Below are 19,791 nucleotides of genomic sequence, written 5' to 3'. Positions count from 1 at the left end.
GCCTCACAACAATACAAAAATAATATAGACTTTCTCACTGATGGATTATATAAGGGCTCAAGCAGGTTTCAAGTCTGCCAATTGTTTTGATTGTCCACAGAAATGAATAGAAAACAATGGTGACCTGGAAGGAAGAAAAATACATGAAAAACTTTTTCAAAACTACTGCACTGTTTGTACAATATTCATCAGCGTAGACCACCGACCCCCATCTGATAAGATTTTTGCTTTTAAATGTTTTATTACAGAAAGTGTTTAAACCCAAAACCAAAATATTCATACCTTCTGTCATTGTGTTACGTATGGACAGAAATATACTGAAAATAAATGATTCCCCATTTTGCTGGGGACCAATAGGAACCTCCTCCCTGTGGGTCCCTGGACCCTACTTAGAGAAAGCAAGCAAGACTATGAAACTATCTGAGAGAAGAAATAACAAAATCTTCCTCTTATAAATGAGAAGTTGAACTCAAGCTTTGGTCCAGCAGAGTGACGAATCATACCTGACTAGGAGACATGTTTGTCGTGTAGTGGTTGTGTTCCTGTCAGTCTCATCTAATGATGATACATTATTGAATACTGACAGGAAATAAAATGTGACATTTTCCTGTGTTAATCTTTTTTATTAACTATGTCAGTTAAAGTAGAGTCAGGTCCAAAAGTCTAAGTGTTCTCAGCCACACTGTACATCACTCTTAAAGGTCGACGTATACCGAGTGCTTTTATGAACTCATTAATTAAAACATAAATGCCAAGGTGATATTTGCAGCTAAGACAGAGGGATAAACCAGGATGAAGATGCCAGTAATACACATTTTCTGTTAAGCAGGGGAGAACATGAATGCTTATACTGTTCTGATCTAATATTGATTTACAGTACATGCAGCTGCAGTACAAGGGTTTAAAGAGTCAATCAATATGTCACTCTGAATGAGCACAGAGTAATGATTAAAGTGAATTCAGAGAGATGAAGGACTTTGAAATGACTGAAATGAGGAGTGAATGTACAAAAGGCTGAAACTCAGGAAGATGTTACAATATGTTCTACATTCAGGGCAGGTTCAGGTTCGTTCGGAGTTTAAAGAGGGTGGAGGTTTTGTTGAAAGCTGAAAAACTATTGAATTGCTAATGGAGGGTGCAGGGATGACGTAGTTTAAAAAGCCAATGGAATTTATACATGGGATTTTTGGATTACTGCAGAAAATAGCATTTGTGACCAACAAAAGTTCTTACACATTTCAAGATAATGATTTCACAAATGAAAATCACTTTTATTATTTTATTGATTTTTGAAGCGTAAATACAATTGTCCCCGACAACCTCTGTAGCCTCATTTAGCCACTTGTTAGCAACCGCCTTTTTTTAAGACACATAAAAGCTTAAAGAAAAAACGACTGTGGTATTTACTGACGTATTTTATGTTGCAGAATAAAACATGGAAATTTCCTTGTGTTAACCACAGACCTTATTTCAGTCATCTATCAAAAAACCCAGAGACTTCAGGATGGGGGAAGTTGAAGTGTTCAAATGCAACTAATTTCCAGTTTCTATGACTCTTTGCTGCAGCACTATTATTAATTACAATTTTTTAGTATACAGTATGTACAGTATATGAATTGTCATAGTAAAGTGGGTCGGAGGTTAGTGTACAATAGATAAAGGTGCCATATGCACCAATGTTGTAATGGATCATGCCATGCTAGAGAAAGCAAAATGTATGGAAGTGAATGGTTTGCGTGTTTTAATGTTTGCAGATAAATTTCCCTCAAATGGCTTCTCCTCTGTGTCTTGCATGGATAACAGTGTCCATCAACCACACACAAAAAAAGCATTTTTCAGTATGAATACGAACAGATTTAAGTTGGACACTTTCCCAGTGTGATCAAGGTACATATTCAAAACTAGTCCCAGTCTGTGCCTCATGTATTAGCCTTCCATTTGAGTCAGTGAAAAGATTGTAGCCACCACACACCATCTTTGTTGGGATTAAGATTAGAGTCTCCACTTATGAAACTGGTTAAAAATCTTTATTACACGGCGGACACATTTTTTCATCCAGATGGTTAAGAGTCTTTGAGGATTCTGGAAATTTCTGCAGAACAGCTTTAAATCTTTATAAGATTGATTTTCTGTTTGTTTTGTTTTATTTGTCTTTTGGAGAAAACAAACGCTTAGGCTACCACTGGGACTGGAATGTAAAGCTAAAGATAATATGCAAGGCACGGACTGGGGCTAACTCAAAACCCATTTAGATTTAGTATGTTGTACTTTAAAAGTCGGTCACAGCTTTTGTCCAACAGACTTCACTGCTCACTTTGCTGTGGCTACAGTTGTTTTCATAGCATAAACACTCTGATTAAAATCAATGCCTCAGTGCTCTGCAGTCCATCTACTTCCACTCATCTTTTGCGATCCCTGTCCAAGGCCACATCTCACCACTATTCCCTTTTCAGCTTTGTGACACGCACTGAGCTCACACTGTATGCTCTTCAACTTTCAGATGAGCCCTGTAACGGGGACAAATCCATCTTCTGCCAAATGGAGGTCCTCGCACGGTACTGCTCGATTCCAGGGTACAACAAACTGTGCTGCGAGTCCTGCAGCAAACGCAGCGGAGCTCTATCCTTGTTCACCGAGGCGGCTGAGACGGAGGAGCACATCCGCTTCGGATCAGCCTCTCAGCTCCTGGAGACATTAACGGCTTCTGTAGCGGCAAACGCCACTCGCGGTGCTAAACAAGGCTCCGGCAAGGCGTCCGCCACGTCAGGCAATGCCGCGAGACACATCACCACCCCTGCTCCGCTCAAGAAAACCCAGTCCAAGATCACCACGGCACCGAGACGGGTTCCACGGCACATGGGTCTCACTGGCAGGAAGCTGCCCGCCATGGCACCATCTCCACTGGCAGATCCCACTGAGGGTCAAAGGTCGAGCAGCTCGACAGACAGTCGGCGGCCTACACCGTATTCTAAAGTGGAGAGATGAAAGTGACGCCCTTCCCTTCAGGACTCTTTATGTACAGTAGATAATCCAGCTTCATCTTGAGTCTTCTCATGCCAAAAACACCAGAGAGAGAGAAAGAGAGAGAGAGAGAGAGAGAGAGAGAAAAGTGCTGGTTCACTTTGTTGTAAAGAATTTCCCTTCCCTTTTTGCCCCCGACTCTGACTTTAAATATCACTGACATTTTACAATAAGCTCCCATAGTATTTGAAGTGAAACAGAATGATTATTAATTTCAAGCTTAATGAAACACAGCTTTGAGAGTTCATAGAGAATAATTTCAGGGATACAAAACAGCCAAAGGACAGTTTTATATTCAAAATACGCTTGTATTTACCACACTGTCTCCAAATTTTAAACATCTGGATATTACAAAGAAGTTGTTGCTTAATTCCAATCAGACTCTTGACTTTTTGACCCAATAAGTCTTGAAGCTTTTTACTTTGATGTCACCACTGAGGGGACAGGTGCAGGAAGGTGTCGGCATTTTGCTCTCTGATTGGTCTTTTCTCTTCATTTAATGAATCAGGCACCTGGGGTGTGTGTGTGTGTGTGTGTGTGTGTGTGTGTGTGTGTGTGTGTGTGTGTGTGTGTGTGTGTGTGTGTGCGTGTGTGTAGCGGTGCAGCGGGGGCCTCCGGCAAACGCTCAGCAGATGGTGAGAGAGCGAACATGTCAACAGGTGCCGTCAGTTACAGCTGATTCAATTTGAAAACAACTGCAGACTCGCGCAAGAAGAACTCACCGCGTACAGAAGTAGATACAGGAAGTAGTGCAGAAGTACATGTTGCACTTGTAAAAGAAAAAAAATCACTACACATCTTGAGCGTTAATAGCTACAGTCGTCATGTTGTTGATTTAGTTTGCTATGATTTTGAAGTTAAAGATAATGGACAAAAAAGTTTTAAAGATCTAAAACAGATCATCTGACACAGCTGAAAATCCCCTTTTACTTGAATGTTACAAACTGCCATTTTCTTGCCAAAAAAAACATATACAGTGCATCCGGAAAGTATTCACACCCCTTCACTTTCCCCACATTTCGTTATGCTACAGCCTTATTCCAAAATGGATTAAATTCCTTTTTTCCTCATCAATCTACACACAATACTCCATAATGACAAAGCGAAAAAGGTTTTTTTAGAAATTTTTGCAAATTTATTAAAAATAAAAAAACTTAAATATTGCATGTACATAAGTATTCACATCCTTTACTCAGTACTTTGTTGAGGCACCTTTGGCAGCGATTACAGCCTCAAGTCTTCTTGGATATGAAGCTACAAGCTTGGCACACCTGTATTTGGGGTATTTCTCCCATTCTTCTCTGCAGATCCTCTCAAGCTCTGTCAGGTTAGATGGGGAGCGTTGCTTCACAGCTATTTTCAGGTCTTTCCAGAGATGTTCAATCAAGTTCAAGTCTGGGTTCTGGCCGGGCCACTCAAGGACATTCACAGACTTGTCCTGAAGCCACTCCTTCGTTGTCTTGGCTATGTGCTTAGGGTTGTTGTCCTGTTGGAAGGTAAACCTTCGCCCCAGTCTGAGGTCCTGAGCGCTCTGGAGCAGGTTTTCATCAAGGATCTGTCTGTACTTTGCTCCGTTCATCTTTCCCTTGATCCTGACTAATCTCCCAGTTCCTGCCGCTGAAAAACATCAGCATGATGCTGCCACCACCATGCTTCACCGTAGGGATGGTATTAGCCAGGTAATGAGCGGTGCCTGGTTTCCTCCAGATGTGACGCTTGGCATTCAGGCCAAAGAGTTCAATCTTGGTTTCATCAGACCAGAGAATCTTGTTTCTCATGGGCCTTTAGGTGCTTTCTGGCAAACTCCAAGCGGGCTGTCATGTCCCTTTTACTGAGTAGAGGCTTCCGTCTGGCCACTCCCTACCATAAAGGCTTGATTGGTGGAGTGCTGCAGAGACGGTTGTCCTTCTGGAAGTTTCTCCCATCTCCACAGAGGGACGCTTGAACTCTGTCAGAGTGACCATCGGGTTCTTAGTCACCTCCCTGACCGAGGCCCTTCTCCCCCGATTGCTCAGTTTGGCTGGGTGGCCAGCTCTAGGAAGAGTCCAGGTGGTTCCAAACTTCTTTCATTTACGAATGATGGAGACCACTGTGCTCTTCGGGACCTTCAATGCCGCAGAAATGTTTTTGTACCCTTCCCCAGATCTGTGCCTCGATACAATCCTGTCCCGGAGGTCTATAGACAATTCCTTTGACTTCATGGCTTGGTTTCTGCTCTGACATGCACTGTCTACAGTGGGACCTTATATAGACATGTGTGTGACTTTCCAAATCATGTCCAATCAATTGAATTTACTACAGGTAGACTCCAATCAAGTTGTAGAAACATCTCAAGGATGATCAGTGGAAACAGGATGCACCTAAGCTCACTTTTGAGTGTGATAGTAAAGGATGTGAATACTTATGTACATGCGATATTTCAGTTTTTTATTTTTAATAAATTTGCAAGAATTTCTAAAAAAAAACCTTTTTCGCTTTGTCATTATGGGGTATTGTGGGGAAAGTGAAGGGGTGTGAATACTTTCCGGATGCACTGTATAAAGGGTCACTGTAGGGTCACTGCATATACTAAATCAAACCCCGGACTTTGGAAAGTGACCAGAGATGTACGAGTGAAGACCATTAGGAAAATGGTTTTAGTTGTATAGTTTTTTTTTTTTTATATATATCCAGCAATGTCTGTTGAGTAGCACTCTACGGTTTCTATGGAAATGGGTATTTATAAAGGTTCCTGTAAATACTGTACATGAAAATATCAGTATTATTTTAAAAAGCTAAGGATACTTTCAAACACCCTTTTTAATCAATTAGAGTAAGAGAGATTCTTCTGAATGTTTACCTTCAGTAGCACTGTATTGACATCAGTGTGAATGGATGAATGGTGCATTATTCCACATTATTCCAAATCTCTGGGGCAGTTTTCCCTGACTTTTTTTTATTATTTTTTTAAAGGAATAGTTTGACATTTTGGGAAATACCCTCATTAACTTCCTTGTCAAGAGTTAGAGTAGAAGACTGAAACCAATCTCATGTCTGTACACTTAACATGAAGCTACAGGCAGGAGACCGTTAGTTTAGCTTAGCATAAAGACTGGAAACAGAGTGAAACAGCTAGCCCTCTAAAGTCTTGTTCGTTTATTCATACGAAAATCCAAAGTCTAGCAATGATATTTAAAGTTCAAATTTAGCATACCAATATAAGAATATGACTCAAAAAGAAAGTGAATGAGCATATTTCCAAACATGTCACACTGTTCCTTGAAGAAGCATTTTCATCCCAGCCTTTACCTTTTTCTAAACGAGAAGTTTGTTTGGTGCTAGCCATCGACCTTTTTGACTCTTTGTACACTTTGTACCGCCCTCCTCGTGAACGCTCTCGCTCGGAAATATTGAAATAGTCAAGTTAAAGAAGGGAACTACGTAGGGGACACGTTTTTCAAGTGTTCTCAATGCTATATGTTTCTTACAGTGGGCTCTTGTTCAGCTGAGAAATTCACAACGCATTGAAAATGTGTTGTGAAGTTTTTTTACATTGTGTGACCATGAAAAACACAAACACTCCTCATGAAAATGCTATTTAGTGTTGTATTTTCAGATTACTTTCTATAGTGACATGTACTGTTGAATTTCAAACATCTAAAGCTGCATTAAGCAATTTTTGACCACTAGGGAACAGACAGACTCTAAAACACACTCTGATATCCCCGTTAACCTATGAAGTGCAAATGGCTTACCTGGATATTTACTTATCCAGCAGACAGAGAGCATCCAGCTAAATGTGATGATTGTAAGTCAAATTTTTCACTCTTGTTTTAGCTCAGGAGTTGATCTCCACCAACTCCTCAAAAAAAAAAAAAAAATGGCTCTTTAGCTGCTAGATTATCTGATGTGTTCAACTGCTACCTGTCAGTTCCAAAATCTTCAAAGCCGTGTGGAGCTGCAGAGTTTGATGTCAACTCTCAGTGGGTTCAGCACATTTTCACATTACACAGAGATATTTAGTTCAATTAAAATTTCAAAAATGTGCTTAATGGAGCTTTAATCTTACTACACCCTTCAGTCTGAATAAGGTTCTGTTATACAGTTTGTGTTTGCTGGAACAAAGCCTCATTGTAAGCACAAAAAGCTGGACTTTCAAGAGTTTTACTGTATGTGGAACATGTTTTTATTTTTTTTATTATTTTTTTTTTTTCCAAAGTATTTTTAAAATGGCTTTTTTTATGGTGGAGAAAGGTTCAGGAGAGAGAAAGCTATTTATTGAAAAAAAAAAGGATTTCCTCACAACCACCATGCATCTGACTGCAATAGCAAAAACACAGTTTTTGTGTTTTCAGCAAAGAAATAGCTCGCAACTATTCACACTCACTCCTGTGTGCCAATGTATAGTACATGTATATAGCATTGAGTACATGAATATTTATTGAAAGTTAAAGGGTTCTGCTTTGTTTTTACAGCATGTGCGGTGCCAGCTGATCAATAAGCTGCAACTGATAAACCATTGAAAACTGATTTTTTTTTTTTCATCCACATTCTCAAATTTTAACTGGATTTCTACTTTTTAAAAAAACTTGATAGATTAGAAATGACATTGTTTTTTGCAAACAATTAGATGTAAATATACATGCTCTATTTTGAGATGTTTTACCTTTTGTCAGAGAGCTGTCTTTTCACAGCTGTTTTGTAGAAGTCGTTAACCGAGCTGTTACATCGCAGGAACATGTACTGACCAGACAAATGCTTTATTTTAACCAATAAAACATAAATAGTGTAGTACCAGTAAACAAGTAAAGTTGTTTTTTTATGCTGTTTGTAGTTGTCAGTGTTGTCTAACCATTTTACATTTTCCTCCCCAGTTCTTTTCACATCCTTTACTTGCTGCCTATAAAACATTGCTGCTAATGTTATAGAGAGCTTGTAATGATAAATAGGATAGTTGTAGATGTTACATTGACAATCCCTGAGCCTCAGACAGATATTACTGCATAGGATTCTCCATGTACTGTATCAATACCCCTGTGCTATCCATGCATTGAAGAATTACGATTGTCATGACTGTCAGTCACTCTCTGCTCTATTCGCTTTTCTATGTATTTGTGTAGATTGAAGTGTACACTACTGATACTGTTTGTTGTAATGGGGAGCACATAGCAATAAAAGATATGATTAACTACTCTGATTTCTTGTTTTCAGGCTCTTTTCACCATCATGTCAGCATCTGTGAGCGTTAAAGAATAATTCTGGTATATCATAACTTGCTCTCAGGGCCGTGCAGTTTCTACAATATGAAGCACCATTAATCTTTAAAGCAACATATAAAGTCTTTGATTAATTATAAATTCAGGAAAAACTTCAGTGTGTTATGATTTCTATCCTGTGCTGCTGCTACTGTTAAAATTCATACCAGACACGCTCCATAAAAACCACCAACAAAGCAAAGCTTCACAAAAATCTTTATTTCACATTAAAACTGTATTAATTTCAACAATTTACAATCAACTGGAGACGTGAACAAAAGAATGTAATAAATGGATGAATTAAATAATGTGTGCAATTTACAATCAACTGCAACTGAAAAATTAGAAATAAAAGTTTGCATAATAAAGAGAGGTGGATAAATCTTATTTAGTAGTAAGGGGGACAGTCAGCTAGCCGGACTCAGTAAAACTTCAGCAACATGGAATATGATGAGAGCCTCTTAATGCAGCGTTTCGACGATTTTAAACTGATCACAGAGGTAAAAGACGTTAAAGCAGAGGGATTTTAGGGCGTGGCTACCGCGTGATTGGACACAGGGGGACCTGCCTGTTAATCCGGATATGAGGTCAGAGTGACGTGTCTGACATTTGACTTGTTATTGTGTTTTCAGTTCATCAAAGTTAGCTCCAACATATCTGCCTGAAACTGCATTCAGTTGTCCTGAAAGACACTCAGAGGAGTCGGCTGTTCAATTTTTTCCGGTAAGTACATTTTGTTTTAAGCCTATTTCTTTGCTAGACAAAATTAGCATCCCTGTTAATATCACAGTTCAGTTGAAGATGCACCTTGCTAACCAAGCAAGTGCTAGTGCTAGCGCTAGCGCTAGCTGATAACTTAGCGATTGCGATGCTAACGGTACCTGGCCCGGCTGGGCTGATAACCTGTGTCAACCTGGGTTAGCCCGTGGAGGTGTTCAGTCAAAGCCCAATCGAAAGTTGAATTTAATCTACGTTAATCTAACGACGTTTGGTTTGTGTTTCCCCACATGTAGTTTAAGTGATCTGCGTTAGTGTAATGCGCAGCGTTAATGTAAGTTAATACATTGTCCATCAAGACATCGTGATAGTTCAAGTTAAGATTACGTGACGTATAAAAAATGTGTAGACAAATATTTGTCATATAGAAGATTGTTCATTTAATACTGAAACCAGTCCTCAACTGAAGCAGACATTCATGCACCTATCCTGACAGCTGATCGATATTTGTGATTAACTGTAATCCACTGCATCTTAACTCAAGTGTTTGTGTTGTATTGTCATTTGAAAGGTTTCGACACTGTGAAAACTGAGTGATCTGTGCCAACAGAAGGAGGACCTCATGTACAGAGCAGCCCGTTTGTTTCCATTCATCTGGTTGTGGAGAAAGGAGACTGCATGGACATCCTTAGTTCTCTAATGTGCTGTGATGATGATGATGGTAGAAAACCACTCCCAGTTCAGCTTCCTCTGATGAAATGACAGACCAACTGCTGATGAGTTTGTTTATTATTCTCTGTCTTCACTATTCACAGGTTCAGTTTCTTACCTGAAACTTCTTTTCTGCTGTTGTTGACAGGTGACTGTAGCAACACTTTTAAGATCAGAATTTATAAATATTAAACTGTGATTAAGTGATGGATCAACTCTAGCACTGTCACCGCCTCCACAGGTGAAAGTATTTACCGATTAACGTCAGCACGTTTCTTGATCCTTCATTGTCAGTGTTGTCGGACAACATTTAAATATTTCTAGTATTTATGTTGTTAATTAAAGCTGACAGAAAAAGTCACACAGTGCTGTACGTGTTACTATTGTTAAAATTCATACCAGATGTGTTCTATAAGTTAAAGCAAGAGCTTCATAAATAACTTTATTGGACATTATAAACTACATTCATTTAAACAATTTACAACACTGGAAACATGTCTAAAAGAATGTAATAAATGGATTAATTAAATGGTGTACAATTTACAATCAACCATTTAAAATCAATAAATAGTTGTGGATTAAGTTAAAGCTGAATTTCGCTGTCATATGTAAGTTTGTTTAATAAAAAGAAGTAGGTGAATCAACAGTGCAACAGAATTTTTATGAACAAGTATAATAATTATTCATCATGAGTTCTAATGTGTGAGACAGTTCATATTTATTTGCTCCAGTAACAATCTCCCTCTAAATAAGTGATGCTGTTGGAACAGCACACTGATATTAACTATAATGGCTGAGGACTATGAAATATGAACTCTAATGTTTTAAACTATTGACAGTTTGTTACAGCTACAGTGGCGCCCAAAAGTCATGTGATTGTATGTCTGACATGGGGCAGAGAGTGTAATATGATAGTGAGGGTGTAGGGAACCAGGAAGAGCATAGCTGATTAAACTGAACAATGTTATGGCCACAAGTGTTACATTAAAAAATACTATATTATCATGTAAGACACTGTGTTTATGTTTGGGAAGAAAAGATCTTCATGTGTGGACACTGCAGGTTGTTGAAAAAAATTCACTCAAGTCCTTAGTTTCAAGTTTCCTCTAGTGATGTAAGTTTATTGGTATCCCAGGATACGGTGAGCCAACTGACCCAGAGTGAAGGGCAGGGGGACAGTTATACAGTTGAAGACAAAGGGATAGAAAAATGTATTTGCATACACCTGGGATTACAGACATTTGGTCAGACAGGATAACAAGTTGGAAAGGAGGTTAGAAGCTAAAGGTAACGTTCTCTAGAGGTGTTGCAATGTAACACCTAGGTTCAAGTTATCAAGGGGGTAGGAGGGGCTCTTAGGCTGGATCAGCATATCCACAGGTAAGATGTTGTTAAGACGATGAGGCCTTGGTGATGTAAGAGGGAAGAAGGGGTGTTCTCCTTGATGAAAGGATCAAGGGGCCAACTCAGTAGGGTTGTAGAGTTGTTCCTCGGTGTCAGCAAGTCACACTGAATAAACTGAAGACTGTATATTCTTCCTCAAGGTGGAGTCTTTTTTTCATATTTACCATCTGCCTCATGATGAATCTAACAGGACACTTTGGTGAATTAGTGTTTTCATTATTTAAATTGGTAAGTACATAAGACAAATTAGAAGAGCACAAGCTCTAGTATCTATCTCTAGATCCACATTTAAACATTTCTATCATGTTTGTTGTTGTTTAAAGGTTCCATATTGTATAAAGGTAGATGTCCATGTGTCTCTTGATTATAGATCAGGTCTAGGTTCTATATTAACACTGTGAAAGTATCAAAGCCTCAGTCCACAGAGAAATGCACACAGCCTGTATTCAGCAACTGGGCCTTAAAACGAGCCGTTGGGAATTCCGTGACTTTATGATGTCACAACAAAGCAGTCACTGGCCGTCAGCCATGCCCCAAGCCCAGCCCACCATCCAACCTTGCAGGATTAGGTTACTTTGGAGTGCTTTTATGAAATCTGCTATATTTTCTTATTCAATCGTCGGAAAACAGCCAGCTGATTGGCTCACCGACCTGTTGTTACTAGAGCTCCAGACAGAAGCCTGAGAGAGGAGATGTAAAACTACACTGAGACGGTTTTATACTTAAAACAACAAATATATCTTCTTATGGATCAACACTTCAAATAAAACACAGAAAGTGTAAAATATGGGATCTTTAAATGCTCAGTTCAAATAAGGAAAACAACATGAACAACTCTGGGTGTGAAAGTTTATTCTTAACCTTGGAAACAGCAACAGAAGCAACATACTCCCAAAGATTTATTGATGCAGTGATGTGAATACATAAAAAAGTTGACACATACAAGAAATTGAAAAAAAAAAAAAAAGTTTCTTTTCTGGCATTTCGATTTCGCCTCGTTTCTGACATGGCACTCCACAGCAGCTTTCTCTTTCTGCTTCAACAGCAGAAAGAATTAAGTCCTATTATCTAAAGCATATTCACAGTGGCCAAAACTTTCATTATGTTGAGCATTGTTACTTTGGGTTGGTCATGCATGCGCTGGATTTAATTAATGGACTTTATTACTTCAGAAAGAGACTTCAGTTGTCTATGGAGGAGTCTTTTTTGACGATGACCTTTGCACTGTGGTAAGACAGCAGATAGCAGCAAAATAGCAAGATGCTAACTGTTTGCTGCTGTAAAATAACACCTTATTGTATCTGTTGTGTTTCCTAAACTGAAATGGTCTCCACAGTCTTTAAGGACGATATTCTTAGCTTTCAAACAAGATATACACACACTGAAAATATGGAAACTAATATGACACAAATTGCAGGTTGCTGACAACCTCTGCTCTAAAAGCAGTTGGCACATTGACACTGCAACAGACTTGTAAAGTATAATTTGTCAGCTGCACACATCTTACTAAACAGTGCCACCAAATCCTTCTCTCTTCCCTAAACACCTTTTTACCTTTAAGAATAAAAGTGCACTAGGCTGCTAACTTCGATTTCACCACAACTTTCACCTTCCTCTTTGGTTTTTGTATGATGCTGGCACAGCGGTTAAAGGAATAGCTCGACGTGTTTGGGGATATTGGGTTATTCACTTTTCGTCGAGAGCTAGATGAGAAGATCAATACCATTCCCACATATTGACATGAAAATTAAATAGTGTGCGAGTAACCTGCAAAGTGGCGCACTCTTGAGCCAGTGTGCACATCTGTTTGAATCGAGCATTTAAACATGTGGCTCGACATAGATCAGCACCAGCACTGTTTGAGGAAAAAGTCTCTGTCAAACCTCAGTTACTGTTTGAATCATAACCACTTGAAAATGACTGAGAGCAAGAGTTTTTCATATATCATGGCAACACAAAGGGGCTATTTATTTCTGCAGCATATTATTTTTCTTCCAAGTGCTTTCTGCGTTATTTGTGATGCTGTATTGAAATGTCCTCTTAGTCATGTAGTCTCAGTTGAGGACAACACGCAGTGAAAATGTGACACTAGCTTTTTAAATTAGGCTGCAATACAGCGACATCAGGGCAGCAAGTTAAATGTCAAAATGAATAAAAGATGCATAGTATAGTATGTGAATAGTGAAGATATTTCATTAAAATCATCAATCGTGAGATATTGCAAATAATTACAATCCCCTCCTCCCTTTCTTTACTCAGTCTGCTACTTCCAAATGAGGTTTCCATTGGCTGAAATAATGACATCTCTGATTGAACAAGTCATTGATTTACAATCGACATTTACAGTCAATGGGGCTTATTAACATTTAGACTCATGCATGGTTTTCATCCTCTGCGTCTCACGGACACACGTCTCAGACATGTTATTGGCCAGCTTTAATTGTTAAAGATTTTAATTATCTTAAATACTGCCTGAAGTGGCTTTTAAGTTCTAAGGGAAATTGCAGTGCATAAAAATGAAATTTCTAAGTAATGCATATAGCATTGTACAATGCCACATGCTGCAGTGTTTATACCATAAGTTAGATGGACCTTTACACAAATGCACACAACCATAGGAAAACAAATAAAAAGTAAAATAAAAAATGGTATTAAATGGTATTAAAACTTAAGGAAAAGTATCTAATTCCAACCTTGTCTCCTAGAAATTAAAATTTTCTATTTGATGTGTTGATAGGAAATGTTATCGGAAAGTGACGAGACAGGTTGGGGCTAGCTGGTTAGCATGCTAACTTCAGTAGAAGAAAAGGAGACAGCTGTTGGTGAGTAAAGGAATGAAGTTTGATGCTGAACCTGCAACGTTTCTTCTAGACTGGTAAGTAAAAAGTTGTGAATGCTAACGTTTGCTATGTATCAATAGCAAAACTTACAGAAAGTTCCTTTAAGGTCAGTGAAAAATTGTGGTAAATATTTTGTGTCTTGTGCTTCAGTTTTGGCATTTTCAAGAACATGATCTTTCCCCAACTTTATTATTACCTAAATGTGAACATGACAAGTTTTGTCATTTTAGTTGCTACAAGCAAGTATTGTAGGAAAACAAATGAAATACACTAACAGACTTTACAGATTCATACATTAATGCTTCTTGATTATGGTGCTAAAATTGTAATCCAGGCAACGTGTTTCAATTAAAACAAGAAATGAAAATGCAAATGAATTCTAAATTAATGTAATTTCAAGGACACACGGTTGGATTATTCACAGCAACAAAACTTTAAACTTCAAAGGTTAAAAAACTGTTTCACCTTGAGTTTAAAATGATCCCAGTAATGATCCGTCTTCTGTCAGTAAGAAGGTCCACATATTGATCCCCCAAAGAGACAACAATGTATGTCCACAGGAGGTTTTGTGAAAGCGTACCTTACTATTCCCCATAGCGACATCCGAAGTTACTGAATCACAAACCCTGAGAGGTTTCACCATGTTACTGAGCACATGAGGAACCTGCTTGTTCAGGCATTCAGTGCTTTTTGTGGGTGAATACGAGACAGAAGAAAAGTTGAGATTATGGAAAGCCCTTTTAATATTTAATAGGTCTCGAATCTTTCTCATTACATCTGTAATTACATTTTAGACATCTGCAAATGCATTGAATTATATAGAGCTCCTACAGTTGAGTTACCTACAGTAATAATAACTCAAACTCAACATATTTTCTAGATTTATATATTTCAAATATCTACAGTTGAACAGTAATAACTTTCAGATGTCTCAAAATATATTTGAAATATCTTTAAATGTGCTGAATTAATTGAAATTATGATTAGTTAAAACTACACTGAAGATATCATCTTCAATTTGAGTTTAAGTTGTTATTTAAATGGAGACACAAAAACAACCAAAAACACAACGTGCACCCTTCTCAGTCTGTATGCCTTCCTGCAGTGTTTAATAAGTTATCTGCACAGCACGACTCTGATTCACGTTATGATTCTGACAGCAGCAACGGAAGATCACTACGCCTGTTTGCCTGGAAGCAGCGAGTATCTCACTGGTATTAATATCCTTCAACACCTCATGAAATTGCTTGAATCGAACGCCTATAAGAAAGAATACAGCTAATACGGACAACAGTATGTCAGTGCTGGATTAGTGTGGTTGACTGTTTCAACCTTTATATAGGGATTTAGATTATTCCCCACTAAAATGTAATTCTTCCAATCCAAACACTTCACTTGGTTTGTTTTGTTGCTGCAGATTCTCTTTCTCTTTCTGTAAGAAAAAAAAATAGCAAAACTATCTGATACGCTTCGTCTAAAAAGCTACAACTCCAGCTTTCATTGTCATTCTGCTCGGTGCTGCAGTGCATCATTATTCCAGATGCCGAGGAGACAGGAGACCTGAAAAAGCAAAGTACCACGACCGGACACATCCGTTCATGTAAGCCTCAGAGCTCTCCTGAGGAATGGGATGAGACAGAGCTGATGCAAACAAAGCAGCAGAGAGGCCGGAGGATGACTGGCTGCCGGTGTTCCCGCCAGAGTGGCTATGCTGCGTGACTAAACCGGGAAACGACTGTGTGAAAGAGATGCAGAGTGATGACACAGAGACTGACAAGGGGTTTTTGCACTAAGGGGGGGCAGATTATCTTATTAAAGCCACAGGAAAGTCAATTAGGCTGACTGAAAAAAAGACCTACAAGAACTGCTTTTTCACTTGTCCTCTTTCTCCCTTCATGAAGAGCGGTGTCATTTTGTGAGAAAGCAGCAATGCCAGATGATTTTCTCTCATTGTGCTGCTCTTCCTACGGCGCTCGGAGCTCAGGCATCAGACACCGAGCCAGTAGCCAGTGTGCATGACTGATGAGGGTTTATCCTCTGAGCCGACAGACTAGAGACCACTGTGCACTTGGGTGGTTGCGCTCGGCAATGCAGCAGGAACGTGACGTCAGCCCGCTGGAGAGAAGCCACGAGCCGATTGACTTCCTCTTTCTGACATCATGGCACTTTTCTTGACGTGTCTGCCGCATGCGTCTTCAATAAATAAGTCTCAGTGGCTCCATTTACACTAACTGATGCAATCTTAATGTTGTAAATGCAGTGGTGAGACGTTGCACATACTCTGTACTCAAATACAGTTGTATTACTTGTGGTACTACATTTATCTGACAGGTGTAGTTACCATAGTTACCAGTTACTTTACAGAGGAAGGTTTTACATTTAAAAAACGGGCTTGTGACCTGTGTAAGGCTGTGTGGAGTTGTGTCCCCTGTTACGTTTCACATGTCTCTCGTGTGCATTAGCTTCCTGGTTTTGACCCTCATCCTCCGGCGATGTACCCGACGCATTTGTTGTTTTGTGACATTTGAAGTGTGTCCCAGCCGGGTCCATCACTTCTTCGACACACCTGTGTTGTCGTCTGTACTACTTGAAGCGCGGTTCAGTATTCGGAGCATGTGTTGTCAGTTTGATGGAGGTATTTTCTGAATTTGCTTGTGTTTTGTCTGTTTGCACGTGTTTTCTTAAGTTGCAGTGCGCTGAGCTCTCGGGGCCTCTGTATTATCCTGTTTTTGATTATATTCAGGACATGGTGTCTGATTGTGTGGCTGCAGATGTGTCTTGATTTGAGATGGTTCAGAAACCTGGATGTTTACATGCCACAGTATCCTGGTAAACTAATGGTTTCTTCTAAATAACTCTACAAGGCCCAAAGAGATAAAAGGATCTGATATTTTCCAAAAAGCTAAGTAGGCAAAGATGAGAGAAAAGTCCACCCTCTAAATGAAAATAAAGTTGTGTAGCATTAGATTGTTTTTTTTCTTTCTGATCTTCTCTTTGGACCCAACTATACAAAGAGTCGTTAAAACCCTCTCTTCCTCGACCAGTTAACACAGTAAAATGCTACATACCTAGTAATGTCATATATAATAATACAAAGGTCACAGGGGTCATATTTTTCTGCATAATGATAATCTGTACTAATAAACCCTCTGTACTGGATTCTGATGAGAGGACTTTTACTTTTAATGCAGTATTTGTACATTCTGGTTCATTCTAGTTTTGTTAAATGATCTTTCAGAGGAGCAGCCGAGTGTTTCCACCCGTGACAGGAAGTCTGTGGACGCACCTGTCCACATTTTGGTCTGTGTCTGTTTTTCATGGTGTGGACCTATTATTCTTAATGATATTTTAGAGTAGTGATTCCCAACAAAACAATGTTTACCTGCGACCCTGTATCATCTTTTCATGTATTCTAGTAGTGGCTAAATTATTCATTACTCTACTAAAATCAATATGTTTTCAATCAATTAACGCCATCATTAGAAAAGCAGAGAACAAGGTCGTTGTTGCCTCAAGAGAAAAATACCACGTTATGTTTAGCTCATGCGTGTTTTATCACTGCCTGACATTTTATTCTCAAAATATTTTGACTTTATTCTGGAAAACTCTGATTATTTCTTTCCTAACAATGCCTCCTATTACTCTGCTGTAATCAATCATCATGCAAATTGATCAGACAGTTCCAGACAATGCTGTGTCCCCAACCGGTAAATGAACCCATTCAAAACACTGACCTTCACATTGGGGGCAATCAGAGTCCATAGTGTTTCTCAAGGACACTTCAGCGTGTGGCCAGGAGAAGTCAGGGGTTAGTGGATGACCCGACAGAGTTATTTCCTGTTTCACCAGAACAATGTCCCCGTGAACAAAGGCTTCATTTTCACCCATGTCTGTGGGTTTGTTTGTTTGTTTGTTTGTTTCGTCAGCAGGATTACACAGAAAGTATTGAACCAATTTGCATCCAACTTGGTGGAGGGATGGGTCGTAGGCCAGAGATGAAACCGTCAAATATTGGTGGCGGTCCAGTTAGAGGGGCAGATCCAGGAACTTTTAATCTCTTTCTGTAACATTGGAGGACAGGGCGTTTCTCCACATTTTTGTCAATTTCTCAGGAAATAATGTTTTGGATCTTGATGTCACACTTACGGTGTTGACATCTTTGAGTTTGTACAATTTGTTGGGATAGTTTGGCGGAGGTATGCGCTCCAGTTGACCATGTGATTGATGGAGAGTGTTGGAGCTGTACTCAGCCTGAAAACACGACACAGGCTGTTAAAATTAATTCCATCAAACCAAGATAATGAAATAAAGGACAGCTCCCTTTGGTAAAACATTAACTACCAATGGATTTAAGAAACATTTTAAGTAAGGACAGTTGATTAATGATCCATAGATGTTTCCATGGATTAACTTTTTCTCTATTTCACCATTGCTATGGAAAAAGACTGTCTTCACAGATCTTTCTTTAAACCTAAACCAAGTCTTTCTTGTGCCTGAAGCTCACCACACTTTATAGCACTGTCACGTCATGAAACAGTGATTGATGGCAGTTTTGGAAGGCACAGACAAATGCTCATTATAACTGCTCATTATACATGTGCACAGGCAGAGAGGCCACTGAGAGAGAGAGCTGTGTCGAGGAGGCTGTCCACTTACTGTTTACGTTTGTGTTTGCATCTTTATCATCGTTTAAACACTGGGCTGCTGCTGACTCGCTTTATATGAATAATTGAGTTAAAAACATGTAAACGTGTGGGTGAACAGCTCCGAGAAAAGATCTACTGAAACTCTGCAGACAGCAGGGAAGACTCAGGACCACAGCTCCCACTAAGTCCAGTGTAAACACCAGTCGAGTTTTACAGTATAAGCAGTAGGCAGAAGACCACAGGAAGTTAGTCTGAGTTTATTTAGCAGGATAATGTTGTAAAGCTTCGTTCTCTTCTCCGGTTTCACCAGAAATTCTAATGTGGCACTTAAAGTCCCCAAAGTGTGTGTGATCAGCGCAGATCTACAGGATTTCACTACAGAAACACTCAGTGAAGGCAGATAGTCTATCTGGTCCTGTATTTACTGCTGTACTGTACTGTCACTGTAATTGAATTGCTTAAAGAAGAATTTGACTATAACATTACAAAATTATATAAATATAAATTATGTATCAGTGTTGTCAATTCATGTATTTAACCTTTGTTTACTACACAATTCTTGTTACACTAGGCTACACATGACAGTGTCTCCAGATGAACCAGTCCACGTCGTTTGGGGCTGAATTTGATTTCCCCTCCGCCCCTGCACACGTGTATAAATGCAGGAAATAGCAGTTGTTTGTTGTGTTTTTGTTTGTTTGTTTGTGTTTTGGTTGAAGACTGCCGATAGTGGTGCAGGTACCTGCCCACACCAACTCTTGGTGTCCACATACTTCTGGCCATACATACAAACATTCAGCGGAGACTTTTCAGCTTGTTTGCAGTAGCTGACGTTAAAAATGTTCTTTAAAGCCCCGAGTCATGATCTTCCTTTTTTCTAACTTTTTTCCCACTTCAAGAGAGAAAAACAGAAATAGACTCTTGCAGTCATGTGACAGAAGCAAAACATCTCTAAACTTAGTAGGAAATAGTTTGTTTGTGCAGGCCTTTAAAGTGTTTTATTTCAAATGTGTAGATATTTTCTGTCTGTTGCTGCCTGGAGAAGTAAATCGTCACAGTAGAAATGTGTGTTTTCAGGTGCGTGTGTGTTGCAGAGAGCAGTATCTGTCACAGGTGTGCTGGGCTGCACATCACAGATCTGAAATCAGCAACATGACACAAGAGCTGTGTCATTCTGAAACAAACCAAAAAAAAACATTCACGGGTGATTTCATTGTT

General features: G+C 39.2%; 1 protein-coding gene across 1 annotated transcript in view; it reads left to right on the top strand.

Annotated features, from left to right (window-relative positions):
• The window catches only part of adamts3 (ADAM metallopeptidase with thrombospondin type 1 motif, 3), a 139,284-nt gene extending 131,087 nt beyond the window's left edge, over positions 1–8,197 (top strand). The window contains exon 22 of the mRNA XM_056377414.1: positions 2,501–8,197. Within this exon, the coding sequence (XP_056233389.1) occupies positions 2,501–2,985 (485 nt within the window). The 3' untranslated portion in view covers positions 2,986–8,197. The remainder of the gene's footprint in view (positions 1–2,500) is intronic.
• Positions 8,198–19,791: the final 11,594 nt, after the last annotated feature.

Source organism: Seriola aureovittata, chromosome 5 (genome assembly GCF_021018895.1).
Source record: "Seriola aureovittata isolate HTS-2021-v1 ecotype China chromosome 5, ASM2101889v1, whole genome shotgun sequence".
Taxonomy (NCBI): domain Eukaryota; kingdom Metazoa; phylum Chordata; class Actinopteri; order Carangiformes; family Carangidae; genus Seriola; species Seriola aureovittata.
Note: the sequence above shows the minus strand (reverse complement) of the source record. Positions and strands in the feature narration are given on the sequence as shown.